Source organism: Fusarium venenatum (genome assembly GCF_020744135.1).
Source record: "Fusarium venenatum strain MPI-CAGE-CH-0201 chromosome Unknown EDB82scaffold_3, whole genome shotgun sequence".
NCBI classification, from domain to species: domain Eukaryota; kingdom Fungi; phylum Ascomycota; class Sordariomycetes; order Hypocreales; family Nectriaceae; genus Fusarium; species Fusarium venenatum.
This window is the reverse complement of record NW_027072131.1, coordinates 4158002-4173740: the sequence shown is the minus strand read 5'-3', so window position 1 is coordinate 4173740 and position 15739 is coordinate 4158002. Positions and strand designations below refer to the sequence as shown.

The 15739-nt window shown below is 48.1% G+C and overlaps 7 protein-coding genes across 7 annotated transcripts; 4 read left to right on the top strand and 3 right to left on the bottom strand.

Moving 5' to 3' along the window:
* Positions 1-4: 4 nt before the first annotated feature.
* On the bottom strand, positions 5-2162 carry EDB82DRAFT_246204 (amidase signature domain-containing protein). Its single transcript, XM_025727709.2, has 6 exons — positions 1675-2162; positions 1504-1626; positions 1305-1457; positions 379-1257; positions 241-328; positions 5-190 (listed from the first exon to the last, which is right to left on the bottom strand). Exons 1-6 carry the CDS (start codon positions 1966-1968, stop codon positions 57-59), a joined length of 1671 nt encoding a protein of 556 aa, XP_025582149.2. The 5' UTR covers positions 1969-2162; the 3' UTR covers positions 5-56.
* A 78-nt stretch (positions 2163-2240) lies between these two features.
* On the top strand, positions 2241-3119 carry EDB82DRAFT_507003 (uncharacterized protein). The gene is made up of 2 exons (XM_065608774.1): positions 2241-2710; positions 2777-3119. The coding sequence occupies exons 1-2, from the start codon at positions 2303-2305 to the stop codon at positions 3080-3082; spliced, it is 714 nt and encodes a 237-aa protein (XP_065464015.1). The 5' UTR covers positions 2241-2302; the 3' UTR covers positions 3083-3119.
* On the bottom strand, positions 3120-5448 carry EDB82DRAFT_507001 (major facilitator superfamily domain-containing protein). The gene is made up of 5 exons (XM_025727707.2): positions 4983-5448; positions 4838-4908; positions 4418-4780; positions 3613-4365; positions 3120-3562 (listed from the first exon to the last, which is right to left on the bottom strand). The coding sequence occupies exons 1-5, from the start codon at positions 5032-5034 to the stop codon at positions 3218-3220; spliced, it is 1584 nt and encodes a 527-aa protein (XP_025582147.2). The 5' UTR covers positions 5035-5448; the 3' UTR covers positions 3120-3217.
* Positions 5449-6098: 650 nt separating this feature from the next.
* On the top strand, positions 6099-7764 carry EDB82DRAFT_527146 (uncharacterized protein; the record flags this gene model as incomplete). The annotated part of the gene is made up of 3 exons (XM_025727706.2): positions 6099-6543; positions 6579-6841; positions 6952-7764. The coding sequence occupies 3 exons, from the start codon at positions 6099-6101 to the stop codon at positions 7762-7764; spliced, it is 1521 nt and encodes a 506-aa protein (XP_025582146.2).
* Positions 7765-7820: 56 nt separating this feature from the next.
* On the bottom strand, positions 7821-9441 carry EDB82DRAFT_246127 (survival protein sure-like phosphatase/nucleotidase). Its single transcript, XM_025727705.2, has 5 exons — positions 8908-9441; positions 8735-8853; positions 8556-8678; positions 8436-8506; positions 7821-8379 (listed from the first exon to the last, which is right to left on the bottom strand). The coding sequence occupies exons 1-5, from the start codon at positions 9047-9049 to the stop codon at positions 7878-7880; spliced, it is 957 nt and encodes a 318-aa protein (XP_025582145.1). The 5' UTR covers positions 9050-9441; the 3' UTR covers positions 7821-7877.
* A 279-nt stretch (positions 9442-9720) lies between these two features.
* On the top strand, positions 9721-10722 carry EDB82DRAFT_246108 (uncharacterized protein). The gene has a single exon (XM_065607302.1). The coding sequence runs from the start codon at positions 9967-9969 to the stop codon at positions 10405-10407; it is 441 nt and encodes a 146-aa protein (XP_065464014.1). The 5' UTR covers positions 9721-9966; the 3' UTR covers positions 10408-10722.
* A 28-nt stretch (positions 10723-10750) lies between these two features.
* Positions 10751-15478, top strand: EDB82DRAFT_433091 (ankyrin repeat-containing domain protein; the record flags this gene model as incomplete). The annotated part of the gene is made up of 4 exons (XM_065607722.1): positions 10751-11294; positions 11457-13920; positions 14764-15139; positions 15206-15478. The coding sequence occupies 4 exons, from the start codon at positions 10751-10753 to the stop codon at positions 15476-15478; spliced, it is 3657 nt and encodes a 1218-aa protein (XP_065464013.1).
* Between the last annotated feature and the right edge of the window lie 261 nt (positions 15479-15739).

The following is a 15739-nucleotide window of genomic DNA, read 5'->3' as shown; positions in this document are numbered from 1 at the left end:
TCTATTTAATTACGAAGGTCTTTCTACCATAGAACTATCTACTGTGAATCAATGCTCTAAAGCTTCTGTGACAGGGAGAGTCTGATGTCCCTGTCGATTATTTGCATGGCTTGTAGACACTCCTCGTCTCTAAACCGAGGTGCCACAATCTGGATTGCGCAAGGTGCACCGTCTGTTTCCTCTGGGACATCTATTCAAGTTAGTAGAGTCATCAAAGAATTGGAATCTGACATCACTCACAGTCTGGCTCGAAGGCGGTTGTGGCTTTGATGACTTCGTCATCGACAAGCTTGGAAGACGTGCCGAAAGGAATAATTCCAGCAGGGAACTGTACGAGGGTTAGTACAGGCTCTTTAAAGCTGGACAGGGTTTACTCACGTCCAAAACATTCCACATCAATGTATACACTGGGTTACCATATGTATCATGTGGGACAGCTGTCGACGAAGCTCCCGGTGCGAGAACAACATCGAGACCATTGTCGCGCCAAACCTCTTGCCACGCCTTACCATACTCCAACTTGACCTCACCTAAGCTGAACAGCTTATCAGCTAACTCAAGGTCCGGACGAACAGGGAACTCTCCCTTAGAGAATGGATGAACTAATCTGGCTACCGAAGCAACGAGCGGCTCACCGCATTCTCGAGAGATGGTGTCCGGGTCAGGGCCGACCAGAGTGAAGTACTGGAAGCCAATTCTTGCGCCGTGTCCTGCGTTGCGCTTGGGGTCGGCTTGGATTTGGACGATTTTATGGCCGGCACCTTCAAGGGCAGATGCAGCTTTGGCTAGAGAGCGCCGGACAGGTGGACTCAGAGGGTAATCAGGGTCTTCAGCCATGACACCGATGGTTAACCTCTTATCAGCAGCACCACTAAGATCTCTCCATGGGATATCGGCGACGGAGGGGTCATAGTTCCAAGGTCTTTGGCCCATGGTGATCTTCATGAACAACTCTAGGTCTTCCACGGAGTTCGCCATGGGTCCACCAACTGGTGTCACACCAGGCAAATGAGGCCTTCTGAAAGGGTATTCTGATTGTCCACCGAAGGGTACACGGTCTGCGGTCGGTTTGAAGCCATATATACCGCAGCAAAGAGATGGAATGCGGATGGAGCCAGCAATATCACTACCAACTCCAAGTAAAGAGCCTCTGAATGCGATAAGGGAACCTTCGCCGCCGGTTGAACCGCCTGCTGTCAGAGTTGTTCTGTGAGGGTTGAGTGCACGGCCAAAGACGTTGTTCTCTGAGTCCGCCGTCTATAAACCTGTCAGAAAGGTCTAAGGATCGGATGCGTGATACGTACCATCATGGTTTGAGGCAAGTTAGTCTTGCAATACAGAACTGCTCCTGCATCAAGAAGGAGATCAACTAGTGCAGAGTTTGTATCTGGAATAGGCTGTCGAAGAAACTCGACATATCCAACTGTGGCATGATGGCCTTTGACAACATATGAATCCTGGATAATCAGCACTAATGCATTCGGTGAATTAAACTTTGCTTACCTTGAGACTAATGGGAAGTCCATGTAGAGGGCCTGCCAATTTTCCAGTCTCTTTCAACTGCTTATCGAGCTGCCTAGCTCTCTCGATTCCCTCTTCGAAAAAGATCTCAGTCAAACAAGATGTCTAGGAAATGTTAGCCATCATGTGGGTTCAGTGTGGAGTGCAACGGACCAATTGCTGAGCCAGACTGGCGCGCTTAGAGAAGGCAACGACAACCTCCTCTGAAGTGATTTCCTGGCGGTGTATCTTGCTGAGCAACTCAGAAGCGGTGAATCGCTCAGTAATGTTGATCTCCTTATCAGAAAGTAGTCCAGATCTCTGAGCGGCCTTGGATTCTATCAGGCGATCGCCTTCCTTCAGAGTTTCGAGTTGCTTCTCTGGGAGCAACCATTCTTTGGGTACCGCTTCAACCTGCTTCTCACGATGGAGAGCGGCGATAGTTTTCCAACTCGTAGTAGCAGGCATTTTGATAACAAGATATGGGGTGGAGTATGATAGAAGGAAGGATGGTAGTTGCAAGATGTGTTTATCAAGAATGATAGAGTGACAGATATGCGTGGTTTTGGCTAGAACCTTGGCAGAAGAAATATCCGACTCCAGAACCCGTCAATCTTCCCCGCACGAAACGTTCCATAGATGGAAGAGTGCATGGCGACGACGCATTGGCACTACGAAACAGTACGACACTACTCTGGCGAAACTAACGATATAGGCGAAGCGCGTCTACCTTCTACTTTGGGGTATTAAATGCGCCCGGTAATCGGCATATTCCAACGGCATAAACTGGGCCACGATCGACATGATGCAGATGCATGTAATAACAACCCTTGATATCAAGATAAATGATGGTCTAGACTCTCCAAGTGTAGTTGATACATCCTGTATTACAGATGCTATCAACTTGCCCAAGATGTCATCCAAGAGTGTCCTTTCCGAAGCTATCGTCCATGTGCCCTCTCCCGGAAATGATTATTCTCATTCCGACCCTTCCATGCCTCGAATGCGAATGCCCCATCTTGAATTCATCTACCGCATCGTTGCCGAGATGGACAAGGGCGGGGTCGAAGCGATTGAAGGTGTAGATAGTACCGACAAGACTCGGCTCTATCTGCCCATTCAAGGAGGAACGGTGCATGGTCCTCAGATCAGGGGTGTAATAGTTCACAAGAGCGGCGCAGACTGGGCCGAAGTAATCAATCCCAAAAAGGTCAATATCTCTTCCTTCTTCACAGTTGTTATCATCTCACTATGAAACTAACAGAGAAGTGTTTAGTCTTTTGTTCGGTTGAACGCTATGTACATGCTCAAGACAGATGATAACGTACACATCCTTGTCAAAGCACAGGGGGTATACAGGACCGGTCCGGGGCTGGAAGATAAGGCCGGCGAGCAAGATATAGCTTCTCAGGACAATGTGGAGTATTTTACTCATATCACATTTGAGGCACCAGGAGGTAGTAGGTATGGATGGATGAACGGGGTTGTTGCCATCGGGGTCATGACCATGTGGCACGGCAAACCCGTTATTGACTGCTACCGATTGACCAACTTTCCTGGTAGAATTGCAGCGAATTTATAATGAACAGATGAAACAATGTTAAGTCTTTGAATACAATTTTTATCAATGACTAAACAAAAATAAGACCATGAAGCCATCCTAACTACTGCATTCCCAAACTCCAAACTAGACCTATTGCTGCAACAGCATGCATCATCAAATTTCAGACCGCTTTGCAACCAATTTCCAGTATCTCGGCGCCAAAGCCGTACGGATCTTCTTGCCCCAAATAATCATGGGAATGAAGAGACATCCAATAGCAAAGGCGATCATGCCTGCCAGGATATACATGTTAGATAATCCCATCGTGTTCATCCAAGGAACGATAGCAAAGGGAACGGCGACTGAGACGGCGTTGCGCATAAAGGCGATTCCGATAAAAGCTTCAGCTGTGAGCTCACGGTATGTATCAATGACAAGAGTAAAGGTGATGTCGCCGTTGGCACCGAGTCCGAAGGCGAAGAAGGCTCCGCCGATAGAGGGATATATCCAGTGCATGCCCTAAAAGTGTCAATAAGCGAATCAGTTGTGCTATACATGGGTTTACTTACTCGGTCAGCAGTCACACCAAACATGATGATACCACCAGCCATGAAAATGGTGGTGATCGCCAGAGGATAAAGTCTCATCTCGGGTTCAAAAAGGCCCCCGTTTCTTCGTGCCAACCGAACAATGGCCCAGTCAGCGAATGGTCCTCCATAGATGCTTCCAACGACATTGCCGACAAATGGACCAAGAGCCATGTATCCAACCCCGGCAGTGGTAAACAGATATGGAGGCGCAGAGAACACAATAGATGTGACTTGCATGAAGACAACAAGCCAACAAACTCCAGAGGCGAACTGCAGAGCTGTAAACATGACGTGGGGCAGGGCGATAACGTAGAGAGGCATCATGAACAGCTTAGGAAGGGACTCGGATGTTGTGGTGGCAAGACGAAGACGTTGACGCCATGAGTTCATAGGGATGGTGGTGTCAATTTGTGTAGCGACACTGATGACCTTTTCCATTTTGGTCTTTTCGTCCATGTCATCTTTGGATTCGGGACGCTCTTCAGATGCATCATCGATGACATTAGTCTGGCCCAGGGTAACGGGGATATACTTTGTCTCTTCAAAGGCTACGAGGAACATGACAGAGAGGATGCTTAAGCAGATGGCCAGACTGTAGTAAGACCATCGCCAGCCTTGATTGGCAGCTTGAGTACCCGCAGCCATAGGAGCAAGGAAAGCGCCCACCATGACGGCAGTGAAGTAAATCGCATTCGCAGAGCCGCGGCGATGGACAAAGAAGAGGTCGGCAATCTTGAAGAGACATTAGTGTATATACAATACAATGGAACGGATATGTCCTTACCGTCATCTGCACAGCAGTCTCATTGATAGCTCCAGCAAGACCAGTGATGATCTGTGTAATGATCAACTCCGCATAGCTCTCCATCCTAGCACTCCACCAAGTGACAGCCGCAAGAACGATACAAGACAAAACATAAGTAGGTCGTCGTCCATACTTGATGGTGAACGGAATAAAGAACAAACATCCCAGTGCTAGACCAGCTAGCTGAGCCGAGGAAGAGTAGGTAAGCTGTGTGATAGTAACGCCCATATCAACAGTCATCTGCTGCCAAAAGACGGTTTGGATGGAAAGGTTGGTGAAAGCGGCCACCGTAACGGCGATAGTGAAGCCGAAGTTGAGACATTTGCGCCAAGAGGACCAATTCTAGAGTGGAATCCGTTAACTTATTGAGACAAGAACACTCAAGCTGGGAGATCTAACCAACGGCTCATTGGGATCTGAGGAAGGTGTTGGTTGGAGGACGAACGTTGACGCGTCGGTTGATGCTTCTGCTATGCTGAGTCAGTATGCAATTGACGATGGTGATCATCAATGGTAGGGGTATCGTGTTGTTGTGGGAACGTACCCAGGATTAACCGAACCTCGCCGGGGATAACCACGGGGTCGGGAGATGCCATGTCGATGATGATGATGGCAATGAAGGAAGATCAAATGAATAGCAGAAGAAAGATGACAGTCAATATAGAGATTAAATATGTTGAATTGATCTGCTGCTCATGCGCGAGGCGGCTAGGTTATATAACATGCAGTTGGAGGTTTGGAATAATGGGATAAAGTGGGATACGAGTTAATCGATTGTCGACAAGATGCCCAAAAGCAGGAGAGATCACCTAGTTAGATTACAGCCACACACACACACATGTGGAATATTGATGTTCGTGCGTGCATGCATGAGTGCTTCTTGGTGTAGTTCAAGGCACGAGACAAACTTGATACATTCGTAGCCTGACGTCGAGTCGCGTCCAACAGGTGTGAGACTTGGAACATAGGGGGAGGAATGAAGAAGAAGCAGAGATCAAAGCAGCAAGAAGTGGCCTGTACGCAGAAATTAGCTTTGGACTAGTGCGCACTACAGCAGTAATCTGCCGCCTGACCCTTGTCGGTACTTGTCTTGTTAGCCCTAGTCCACCAAACTGTCACTAACTGACCCTGGCTAGACAAGTCACTCGCTTCGCTTCTGCTCTGCTATCCCACTTTCTCTGGGTCGTTCGCTACTCTCCACGTTTTGACATGGCTAAGCCACCAACAGGACACAACCTGGTGTGTGTGGCTGTGATAAGATGATATGAGAGCCTGACTTGACAGACTAAACTCGTTTGGGTACTTCGTTGCGCGGCGCCTCTTTCACCCCTTTTCGGTCTATAAACTCCTCATGCGCGCCCCCGCAAACAGCAAGTTCGCTTTAATTTTCCCACTCTCTCCCCTCTTTTTGGGTAATCAATCCATATCCCTGAATTGCCGAGACGCGTCCAACCGATCGATAGACAAACCTACCATTACGAGCCCATACTATTCTTGTCGTTCATTCGAGCTATCCTATTCGAGCCCATTTCTTTTCTAAATCTCCCCCGCAGATCTTGTACCCGAAGCTAGCTGTCCGAACCACCCTCTCGGGGCTAAGGAAGGGTTCAGGGCCAGAGGTTGGCACCTGGGTTATCGCTAGGTAGAAGAGACTTTGGTCATGGCCCGCTCACGGGGAGGATGCCTGAATTGTAAAGCGCGGAAGCGAAAATGCGACCAAGGACGTCCAGAGTGTCAGGCTTGCTCCCAAAGAGGTATGAGATGCCAGGGCTACTCTACGCCTTTGAGATGGGTGAATGGTGTTGCGTCTAGGGGACGCTTTGCTGGAGCCTCCATCCCCGACGCGTCATTCGTTCAACCTCCCACACTTCCTTATCCTCAGCAACAACAGCAACCCCAGTATCCTCCTAGTGCTGCTGGTAGCAATCCAGATATGTCAATTGACTCTGAGAATTCCCTCTCTGGCGTTACATCGAATCACGACCCCTCCAGCACAGAGTCGTCGGCTTTTTCGCCCCGAAGCGCGACAGGCGTACCAGATCCATCAGATCGGATCTTCAAGAGATGTCATTACTCCTTCTCCTCTTTTCATATTACCGACCTCGGTAATGAAACGGATAGTCACTAAATCTCGGTCTAGTCATGCGCAATGGGCTCAATCACCTGTACACAACGGAAGCGAGTTCTTGGATCAAGCCCTTCTTCGAGGAGATGGCGCTCCAGAGTCCGGCCCTCGTCATGATCGCTGGCGCCATACAGGGCTACATGGATGATGGCATGTCGGTCAAATCGATGGAGTACGTCGACTTGGCTCTACAGGCGTTTCGTCAGGAGCTTAATACCCGGTACGAGAGGTTCCATGTCGCGACCGTGTGTGCTGGGTTGCTCGTCTGCTCCTTATGTGTATGTCTGCAATTTTTCACTCTTACATCTCACTTTTACCTGTTTGTCCCTTTATGCCGACAGTATCTGACATGACTATTGTTGTTGTGTACTTGCTAACTCTAGTGCAGTTGCTTCAAGCAAAAGAATGGACCATGTACCTCGAGCTCATGGTCAACATCTACGACTTGCGAAACAAGTTAAAAACCCCAGGTCAAATCCCCATTGACAATCTCTATCATCAGCACATTCTTGAAGTCCTGGGTGTCATGGACCTTCCCTCCATGGTCATCGGTAGAGCCAAACCACCCATCGGCGTCTGGAAGCTCCTTCGTCGTCTCCAAGCTGACACTCAGAGCGGTCGAGCCGACGGCATCGAAGTCGTGTCGGGTGTCCCGCGATCATTACTAGACATATTTGCAGGACTCGTCGATAACGATCCGGAGTATACTGAGAGTCGCTTTTGGGCATGGCCGGGTGACATAGGTGAGTCATTACACGTGCACCTCTGGGAGTCCTGGAGGCTGGCTGGCATTCTTGAAGTTCGTCGCCGTCAGAGAATGGAGCGAAAAGCAAGAGGCATTATTGACCTGTACGACGAAACACCCAAAAACTTTCCTGGCACAGAAGTTGTACTTTGTCGTCTCATTGCAGCAATAGATGCTCTTCTGAAGGCCTATGAAGAGCCTCGTAACCAGCACTTGTTAGTACATAACGGTTTGACGTATCCCGTCATCAACGCCGGTCTGGAGGTTCCGCTACTAAAGCTACATCCTACGTGGAAAAGGACTATGGAAGATGTCAAAAAATCCTTCGCGACTGACACTGTTGAGCTGATCAAGGTGATGTTTGAGCTGATCGACGCGGCGTGGGAAGACGGGACATCGACGTTCGATATCGAGAAGGTGGCGCGGGAAAGAAATATTGAACTTGCTATTTTCTAATTGCATATGGAAAAGCAGGCGCATCATGTCATGTAACAACATGTATACTATCATTATCTGTTATGATCTATGGCATTGTTAACCAACCAACTTCGGGGCTGGTCCTTTCTTGTTTATTTCCCAATGAACGACGCCACTCGATCGATGAGTGATTCGGTGTACTCAGTTTCGGGAGCACTGTAATCCACTGTATAAAACGATACAGACGCCTTTCCGTTCTCAACAACATACGTCTCACCGGGCAGCGAGCAGTTGCCATTGATACAAGCATTCACGCCGGCAGCATAAGGCTTGATGTTGGCCCACGTAAACGTTCCCTTCTTCGGATCAAGCACCGCTTCGTTAACGTGCGCATTGCCCGTGAACCTCGTCTGCACGAATTCGGGGTCGTGATCTTTCTTCGTCAACACGGGAAGATTGACATTGACGCCGTAACCGATGGGCAAAAGGGGACCGTTCTTGCCAGCTGTCGAAATAAAGTTCTCGACGAATTTTACAGAGGCTTGGGCAGCCCACGTAGCTGGGTTGGTGCGGTTTGTCAGTTCGAAGTAGGGAACTTCCTGGTTGCTCGCTGATATGGCAATTGCGGGAATTCCACGGTTTGTAGCGGCGTATCTACAGTCCTGTCAGTATTTTATACGTTTCACTGAGTCGATGTGTTGAAGACTTACGCAGCACCAGCAGTACCGGATAGAGTCCATACGAAACCGCCCAAGTTGGTGCCATAGTTAGGACCAGTCACCTAAGGAAGTAAGTATCAATGTTGGTCTGTCAAAAGGGTCAAAACGTACGACAAGGTCAGGAACGCTAAAGTTGGCGTATCGGGGGAGAACATAGTCGAGAGCAACAAATGTGCACGCAGCAGGAGTGCCATTGTAGTACCAGATTTGGCTATCCTTTGGATCACTTCCGACCTAAAAAAGATCTGTTAGTCTCATCTCATTGCGACCCGTGTACTTGGTGATCATACTGATGGTGCGCCCTTGGGAATTAGATCGTATTGAGAAGGTCCAGTCAAATTGCCCTCGGTGGTGAAATCAGAGGTACCGCCCTTGCCACTTTGCTTGGTGGCTGGTGCAACGAGCCAGACTGGTCAAGGTATGTCAGTTATTGGTTCCTGGAAAAATGAAGGAGGCTTGGTACCATTGTGGCCCTTTTCCTTGAAGAGACGGTACATCTCACGCAAGTTCGCAGATCCGAATCCATCATCATTGTTAAGAAGGATGTTCAGAGCCTGTGAGGACGAGAACAGGGCTGCTCCAGTGAGGATAGTTGACAGACGCATCTTGACTCTACACCTTTATGGTGTGATGGAATTGAGCTTATTTGGACAAGATCAAAGGAGGACATCCAGAGAACGAGTTAATTGAGAGAACTGACGATCTTTTATCTATAGACGACATAGGCGGAGTACGGCAATGTCCGTTATCACAACTGCCAAGACTTCAAAAGTTCCTTATTCCTTCACTCTGTATCTAAAGCTCGCGTGCTCTCCTTCCAAACGTGGGTAAGGTCATGTTGGGATATTAGTTCTGGGGGAGGTGGTTGGTGGATGATCATGTTAGACTTGCGATATGCCCTTATCTACAGTTATCCTAAAATTGGCTACAAAGAGTTAGTGCCATAACTTCGAGCTACTGTTATCTCTTTACCGTTCTGCAAAGCGGGGTTTTGGTTGGGATCGCCAGAGCTTATCGGCTACGCGGCTCGAAAAGGACCAGCTAGCCTTGCTTGCGGAAGAAAGATAACCCGTGTCTCCTGGCCTCTGAACGTACTTTCAACATGCAATATAGTTTTGTTTTATTATACTGATGTTTTTGTTCCCTCTTCTGTCGGAGCAACATCTTGATCTGTGTTTTACAGGGTAGTTTCGTAAAGGTTGGTTGTGTCTTATCGTATGTGATGTGAACCGTTATGGTGAATAGTATTACGCAAGCCTCTGAGATGACAGGTGCAAGAAACCATTCAAAAGACTCAATAATAATATGATTGATAGACACATGTTTATTTTTAAGAGACTTTTGAACCTCACCAAAAGAGAAATGCATTTATTGCAATGAATTTGGCGATTAAGACTTCTTTTTAAATCGTTTACCCTATACACGATGACTCATCACGAAAGCTCCAGTCACCAGCGGATATTGGTCTTCAAACTTTTCAATCATCACGAAATCACAGCAACGATCATATTTTGTGACCAAAATGGACGCAACTACAGCTTCCGGACTCCCGCCTAACGTGGTCATCTTCTCCCCCCAAAACTCCTTATCCATCAACTCGCTCCTTGGAGCAGGCATTTTCACCCGCCTTGTTACCAGCGCAAGCACCACTCCTGAGAAACTTGCCGCCCTCAAAAATCACGCTGGAGTGAAGGACGAATTTTCCTTGTTCCACCGAAACGCTGTCCTTATTTTCGACGCGAGTGGAAATGAAGATGTGCATCATGAACACTTCCGCACTATCTGTCTTGCGCTGAAGGAACTGGATATCGGATTGGACGTGGCAGGCTGCATAAACGATGCGACGGATTCTCTGGCAGCTGGGTTTCAACTTGACAAAGTGAATGACAAGTCAGCACTTGTTATTGATCTTGTCGAGAAGGATGAGGATAGCGACGAGGAGGAGGAGATGTTTGTTATGTGAGGATCTGCAGTGGTAAAAGATTTTAGTGCAAGCTGTGGACTGAACAGAAAAGATGACGTCTTATCGTCACGCTGCAAAAATAAATGAATCAGGGACTACGCTCAAAAACGCCACAAGCCGGCTCACTATTTCTGCCATTTTAAATTTCAATCGACAATCTTTCTGGCCTCCAGAGACCCAGTCTGTGGCCAACCTGCCAAGACTCAGCTGGATCTAAGCCTTGTGAGCCTTGCAAACAGCCCTGCTATGCCACTAAAACACCTACGAAATAAGCGTCAACACAAGAAATAAGCAACTTCAAACAAACCCCTCATCAACTCCAACAGGACAAAATATCGCCTCGATGGAGGCAGCAGGGCTTGCGATCGGAATTGTAGGCATCGCTGGTCTTTTCAATACTTGTCTAGATTCATTGGCAAGGTTTCAATCGTACAAATCTTCCTATGCCGATTCTCATGTTCTCGATACGCGGTTCCGCGCTGCTAGAACAAGATTCGAGCAATGGGGCACCAGTGTAGGAATATCGGAGGGAAGACTTTTGCCAGATCATCATCATGGGTTGAATGACGAAAATACAGCCGGTGTGATTCAGGATATTCTTCAAATCATTTCCAAAACCATTTGCGACAATGGAAATACACAGCAGAATTTGCACCACAATGAGCGGTTTGCTGGGATTTTACAATCGAGGCGAAAGAGACTTAGGTGGGCTCTTGGAGGCAAAGAAGATCGTACGGAACAGGTCGAAATATTTGAAAAGCTGGTGGAACACCTGCACAATCTGGTATCAGTCGATAACAAAGACCACAAGCACTATGAAGAGAAAAAGGAGGACGGTTGGTCTGATGTACGGCAAATCTTGCTCAATATGGAGCAAGGAATGAAGAGTAAGTCACTTTTTATATGATAGTTCGTGACCTAACACACTGTAGATGAGATGCGACGCGATATCTACTCATGGTTGGGAATACACTCTTCCAATGATACGTATCGAGACTCTTTGGACAAGCGAGTAGAAAACACATGCAGTTGGATTTTTGATCGACCAGAGTTTGAGACTTGGTTGTCTCCTGAAAACCCAACCTCTCCAGGTCTACTTTGGATCAATGGCCCCGCAGGATTTGGAAAAACAGTCCTTTGCGCCCGCATCGTGCAGCATCTTTCGAGAATCCTGACTTCACCCGTTTCTTACTTCTTCTTCGCATCCGACCTTGGCACTCGGGATGCTCCCTACCTAGCGTTACGATCCTGGATACACCAGGTGGCTGACGTCCACGAAGATGCTTTCGAATGCGTCCGTCGGGCTTGGGAGGCTTTCCCTACCGAAAAGGCTTCTCGGAGGAACCTGGTTGATCTATTTACTGAGATTGTCGATGTTGTACCTGGATGCACATTTATCGCTGACGGATTGGATGAGTGTTCACAGCTTGGAATTGACGATTCTTCGCTCGCGCAATTTCTTTCTGATGTGATACAGACAGTCACAGATAGTAGCGCCAAACTTTTGTTTATCAGTCGAGATGAGCCAGAAATCAGAACAGCTTTAGAAGAAAACGCACCGGAGCTCTTCACAGAGTACAGGATCATCCCAGACGACGTACAATCAGACACTGCAGCCTTCTCACAGTTCATCGTGGACAAGAAACTTTCGAACAAGAGCGAAGATATCAGAACGGCCATTTCAGATGCAATGACAAGAAGATGCGAAGGCCAGTTCCTGTGGATCCGGATGCAAGAAGAAACACTCAGGAAAGGCATGAGTAAGAAACGCTTGCATGAAGCTGTGGAGAATACACCTCCAGGGCTCGATCGTCTTTACGACCATAATTGGAAGAGAATCCTAGAGATGTCGCAGTGGGAAAAAGACCGAGTTTTTGCGATGCTACGATGGGCCGCGTTTGCAAGGCGGGCTCTTTCAGTGTACGAAATCACAGAGGCTGCCATAATAACCCAGTTCGAGGAACTAGATCCGGATGAGTATCCTGACGAGTTTGACAACGAGTACATTAGGACAGAAATCGTCGGACTGTGCGGCCCTCTGTTGGAGGTGAAGAATATGTTCGTTCACATACCTCACTTCTCTGTACGCCAATACCTTGGACAACATCTCCCACTGCCAAGTTGGATCCATCAAAATGGCCAACTGCAAAGTTCCTATGAAGCTTACCACCACATAGTCATCGCCAGGGCTTGTCTTCAGTATTTTAATCAGTCTCAAGTATGGCAGAAGTCATACAATACCAATTTAGCTGGCAGAAGTCTTCGACGGTATGCCGCTGGAACATGGGTCAAGCATGTGAAGGACGCCTCTTGGGATGACTCTGTTTGGGAACTTGCTACAGAACTGATGAGAGAGGAGAGCCCAGTTTGGAAGCTCTTTTCTGAGTATGTGTCCGAGGCCATGAATGCGGAGTGCAAGAAAGACGGGGAGCCAGAAAACCACATACCACCAAGCCCTCTTGAATATGCCTTGAACTGCGAGTGGAAGGACATGGCTGATCGCCTCATAACCAAGACCAATGTGAACAGATTGGGCTCCAACGGAAGTACTCCACTTACGCAAGCTTGCAAGGCCAATATGCCTGAAACGGTGGAAAAGCTCCTCCAAGCTGGTGCCGATGTGATGTTTGCATGGGAAAAGACACACACTCCTCTGCATCTAGCAGTTTGGGATGAGTATGAAGAAATAGTCAAAATATTACTGAGCCATGGAGCAGACCCATCGGCGCAAGACAATTCTGGCAGAACACCGCTCCATGTAGCTTCAGTCAAAGGGAACTTGAAGTGTTGCGAACATTTAATTAGAAGCGGTGCAGATTTGGCTAAGAAAGAATTTCAGGGTATGACTGCCTTGCATATGGCGTGCTGTGAAACCGGCCACAGTGAGGTAGCCAGACTAATACTGCAAACCGGACCTGATGGTATGGTACTGGAACCGTGCTCCGCAGGCCCTCCGCTGCACTTTGTCTGCCACACCGGTGATACCGAGATGGCGAAAGTCTTGATTGATCATGGCTGCGCCGCATCATTTACTGTTGTGAATCCCAACGGTGCTACAGCGGTCATGTTGGCTGCCGTCCAAGGTCACACTGATCTAGTCAAACTACTCTTGGACCATGGGGCAGACACCACGCTATCCACTGCGACAAAGAATGATGGATTGACACTGCTACATTTAGCGTGTATTATGGAAGATTCGGAGGAGTTGATGAAAGTGATACTTCGTCACGGTGTTGAAGATTCGATGTTCATAGTTGACAGCGAGGAGCGTACGCCACTACACTTTGCAGCATATCATGGGAGGACCAACGCGGTCAAATCAATCTTTGAGTACAAACAAGAAAACAAAAGATCATTGCTTGATGCTAGGACAACGAAACTTCACACTCCATTATGGCGTGCAGCGCGGAATGACCATTCGGAAGTTGTCACAGTTCTGTTAGACCATGGGGCTGCCGAAACTATTACCGCGACCGACGTGAATGGAAAGACTGCATTATGGATTGCATCACGGTATGGTCATACCAGTACTGTTCAGCAACTACTCAGTCGAGGAGCTGCAGGAACGATTGACGTGGCTTCAGTTGACGGGGATACACCGTTATGGGTCGCCTCGAGCTACGGCCATGTAGATGTCGTCAGGCTGTTACTCGAGTATGGTGCCGAATCTACCATAGCAATCGCTGATATAAATGGCGAGACGCCTTTATACACTGCATCGCGCGGGGGGCATCTGGAGATTGTCAAGTTACTTCTCGGCCATGGAGCCGAGTCAACCATTGAATCAGTCGATGTCCATTTTGAGACAGCGCTCTACGCTGCCTCAGATGCAGGGCATGTGGAAATCGTCAGAGAACTACTGGCATATGGTGCTAAGTCCACTGTTACAACCATAACTGCATTTGGCAATAGTCCACTATATGCTGCATGTAAAAGCGACAAGTTTGATATTGTCAAGCAACTACTCGATAATGGCGCCGAGGCAACCGTTATCGTTGCGAACGACAAGGGCAACACGCCACTTCATGAAGCTTTATACAACGGTCATGTTGAGATGATAAATCTGTTATTCGACCGCGGCGCCGAACTGACCATTAGAGCTTTGGATAAGAATGGTGACTGCCCCTTGTATGTGGCAGCAGCGAGAGGAGACATTGGGCCAGTTGATAAACTGCTTCAACACGGAGCTGAGTCGGACATTGTAACTTTGACAGTTGACAACAGATCAGCAGTTTTCGCCGCAGCCGAGAGTGGTAGCTTAGAGGTGTTCCAAAGGTTGCTTGAGTATGAGGAAGCTGAGCCAACTCTGATGATCGTGGACGACTACAACAAGAGTCTTCTTTTTGCCGCATCAAGGGGAGGCAGCGCCGGGATTGTAACAGAGCTTCTTGATTGCGGACTGGAGCAGCATATCTCGCTCCCCGCAAAGTCTGGAGATACACCTTTATCCATTGCCGCACATAATGACCATGTCGACGTTGTCACACTTCTTCTGTCCGTCCCTGAAGTGTCGGTCAACCATGCCAATAATTATGGTGTTACGCCACTTTTCTCTGCCGCTCGCTTTGGTCATATCGAAACGGTAAAGATCCTTCTTTCTAGTCCAGATATCGAACTAGACTGCGAAAACTGGAAGTATCTTACACCCTTACACGCAGCAGTAGCCAACGGCCATGTCGAGATTGCAAAACTCCTTATTGAGCATGGCGCCGCCATCATTGCCTGGCCGACAGTAGGTCAAAATTTGCTATGTTGGGCAGGGCGCACAGGAAATCCCGACATGGTAGAGCTACTGCAGTCAATTGGACTGACTGAAGACTCTCTCGGCCCTTTCAGATACTTTCGCAGGGAAGCTCCACCGGACGATGCTGCGACTGTTGTCTGTAATGTCGACTTTGGATACTGCGATGTCTGCACACTGACTGTGGAGGACGACAAGGGTTATGGATGCAACAAGTGCTGGGAAGAGTTTTGGGACGAGGTCCTGATTTGTTCAGAGTGCTTTGATAGAGAGTATGATGTGTGTATAAACGAACATACATTGGTTCAGAGAAAGAAGCTAGACTATTGAATGATTATACCATATCTACTACGCAATATTTTTGCTGTATCCAATAGTCATGAAGACAGATCGCAAATCATGATGCCAAGAAGGGAGGGGTCTTTCAGCTGCGCTATATTTTGCCCACTCACCAAAACATCTGAGAAACGAGTACCGCCTTCAGAACAGACTACAGGTCAAAGCGTCGGAATGGCGCTTAGCAGGGGCTGCAACAGGTTCAAAGTTCGATAGCGCATTGCATCATCGTCATCGGCAAGTTCTTGCCCATTC

What these genes read in the sequence shown, in the direction of transcription:
- EDB82DRAFT_507003 (XM_065608774.1), top strand. Translation starts at nt 2,303, where the DNA reads ATGATGCAGATGCATGTAATAACAACCCTTGATATCAAGATAAATGAT. An exon ending in AAGTAATCAATCCCAAAAAG is followed by an intron (nt 2,711 to 2,776) that starts GTCAATATCTCT and finishes AGAAGTGTTTAG; the next exon opens with TCTTTTGTTCGGTTGAACGC.
- EDB82DRAFT_246108 (XM_065607302.1), top strand. Translation starts at nt 9,967, where the DNA reads ATGGACGCAACTACAGCTTCCGGACTCCCGCCTAACGTGGTCATCTTC.
- EDB82DRAFT_507001 (XM_025727707.2), bottom strand. Translation starts at nt 5,034, where the DNA reads ATGGCATCTCCCGACCCCGTGGTTATCCCCGGCGAGGTTCGGTTAATC. An exon ending in CGAGGTTCGGTTAATCCTGG is followed by an intron (nt 4,909 to 4,982) that starts GTACGTTCCCAC and finishes GACTCAGCATAG; the next exon opens with CAGAAGCATCAACCGACGCG. An exon ending in CAGATCCCAATGAGCCGTTG is followed by an intron (nt 4,781 to 4,837) that starts GTTAGATCTCCC and finishes ATTCCACTCTAG; the next exon opens with AATTGGTCCTCTTGGCGCAA.
- EDB82DRAFT_246127 (XM_025727705.2), bottom strand. Translation starts at nt 9,049, where the DNA reads ATGCGTCTGTCAACTATCCTCACTGGAGCAGCCCTGTTCTCGTCCTCA. An exon ending in TTAGCGTTCCTGACCTTGTC is followed by an intron (nt 8,507 to 8,555) that starts GTACGTTTTGAC and finishes TTACTTCCTTAG; the next exon opens with GTGACTGGTCCTAACTATGG. An exon ending in TCCGGTACTGCTGGTGCTGC is followed by an intron (nt 8,380 to 8,435) that starts GTAAGTCTTCAA and finishes ACAGGACTGTAG; the next exon opens with ATACGCCGCTACAAACCGTG.
- EDB82DRAFT_246204 (XM_025727709.2), bottom strand. Translation starts at nt 1,968, where the DNA reads ATGCCTGCTACTACGAGTTGGAAAACTATCGCCGCTCTCCATCGTGAG. An exon ending in CCAGTCTGGCTCAGCAATTG is followed by an intron (nt 1,627 to 1,674) that starts GTCCGTTGCACT and finishes AACATTTCCTAG; the next exon opens with ACATCTTGTTTGACTGAGAT. An exon ending in AACCGCCTTCGAGCCAGACT is followed by an intron (nt 191 to 240) that starts GTGAGTGATGTC and finishes TAACTTGAATAG; the next exon opens with ATGTCCCAGAGGAAACAGAC.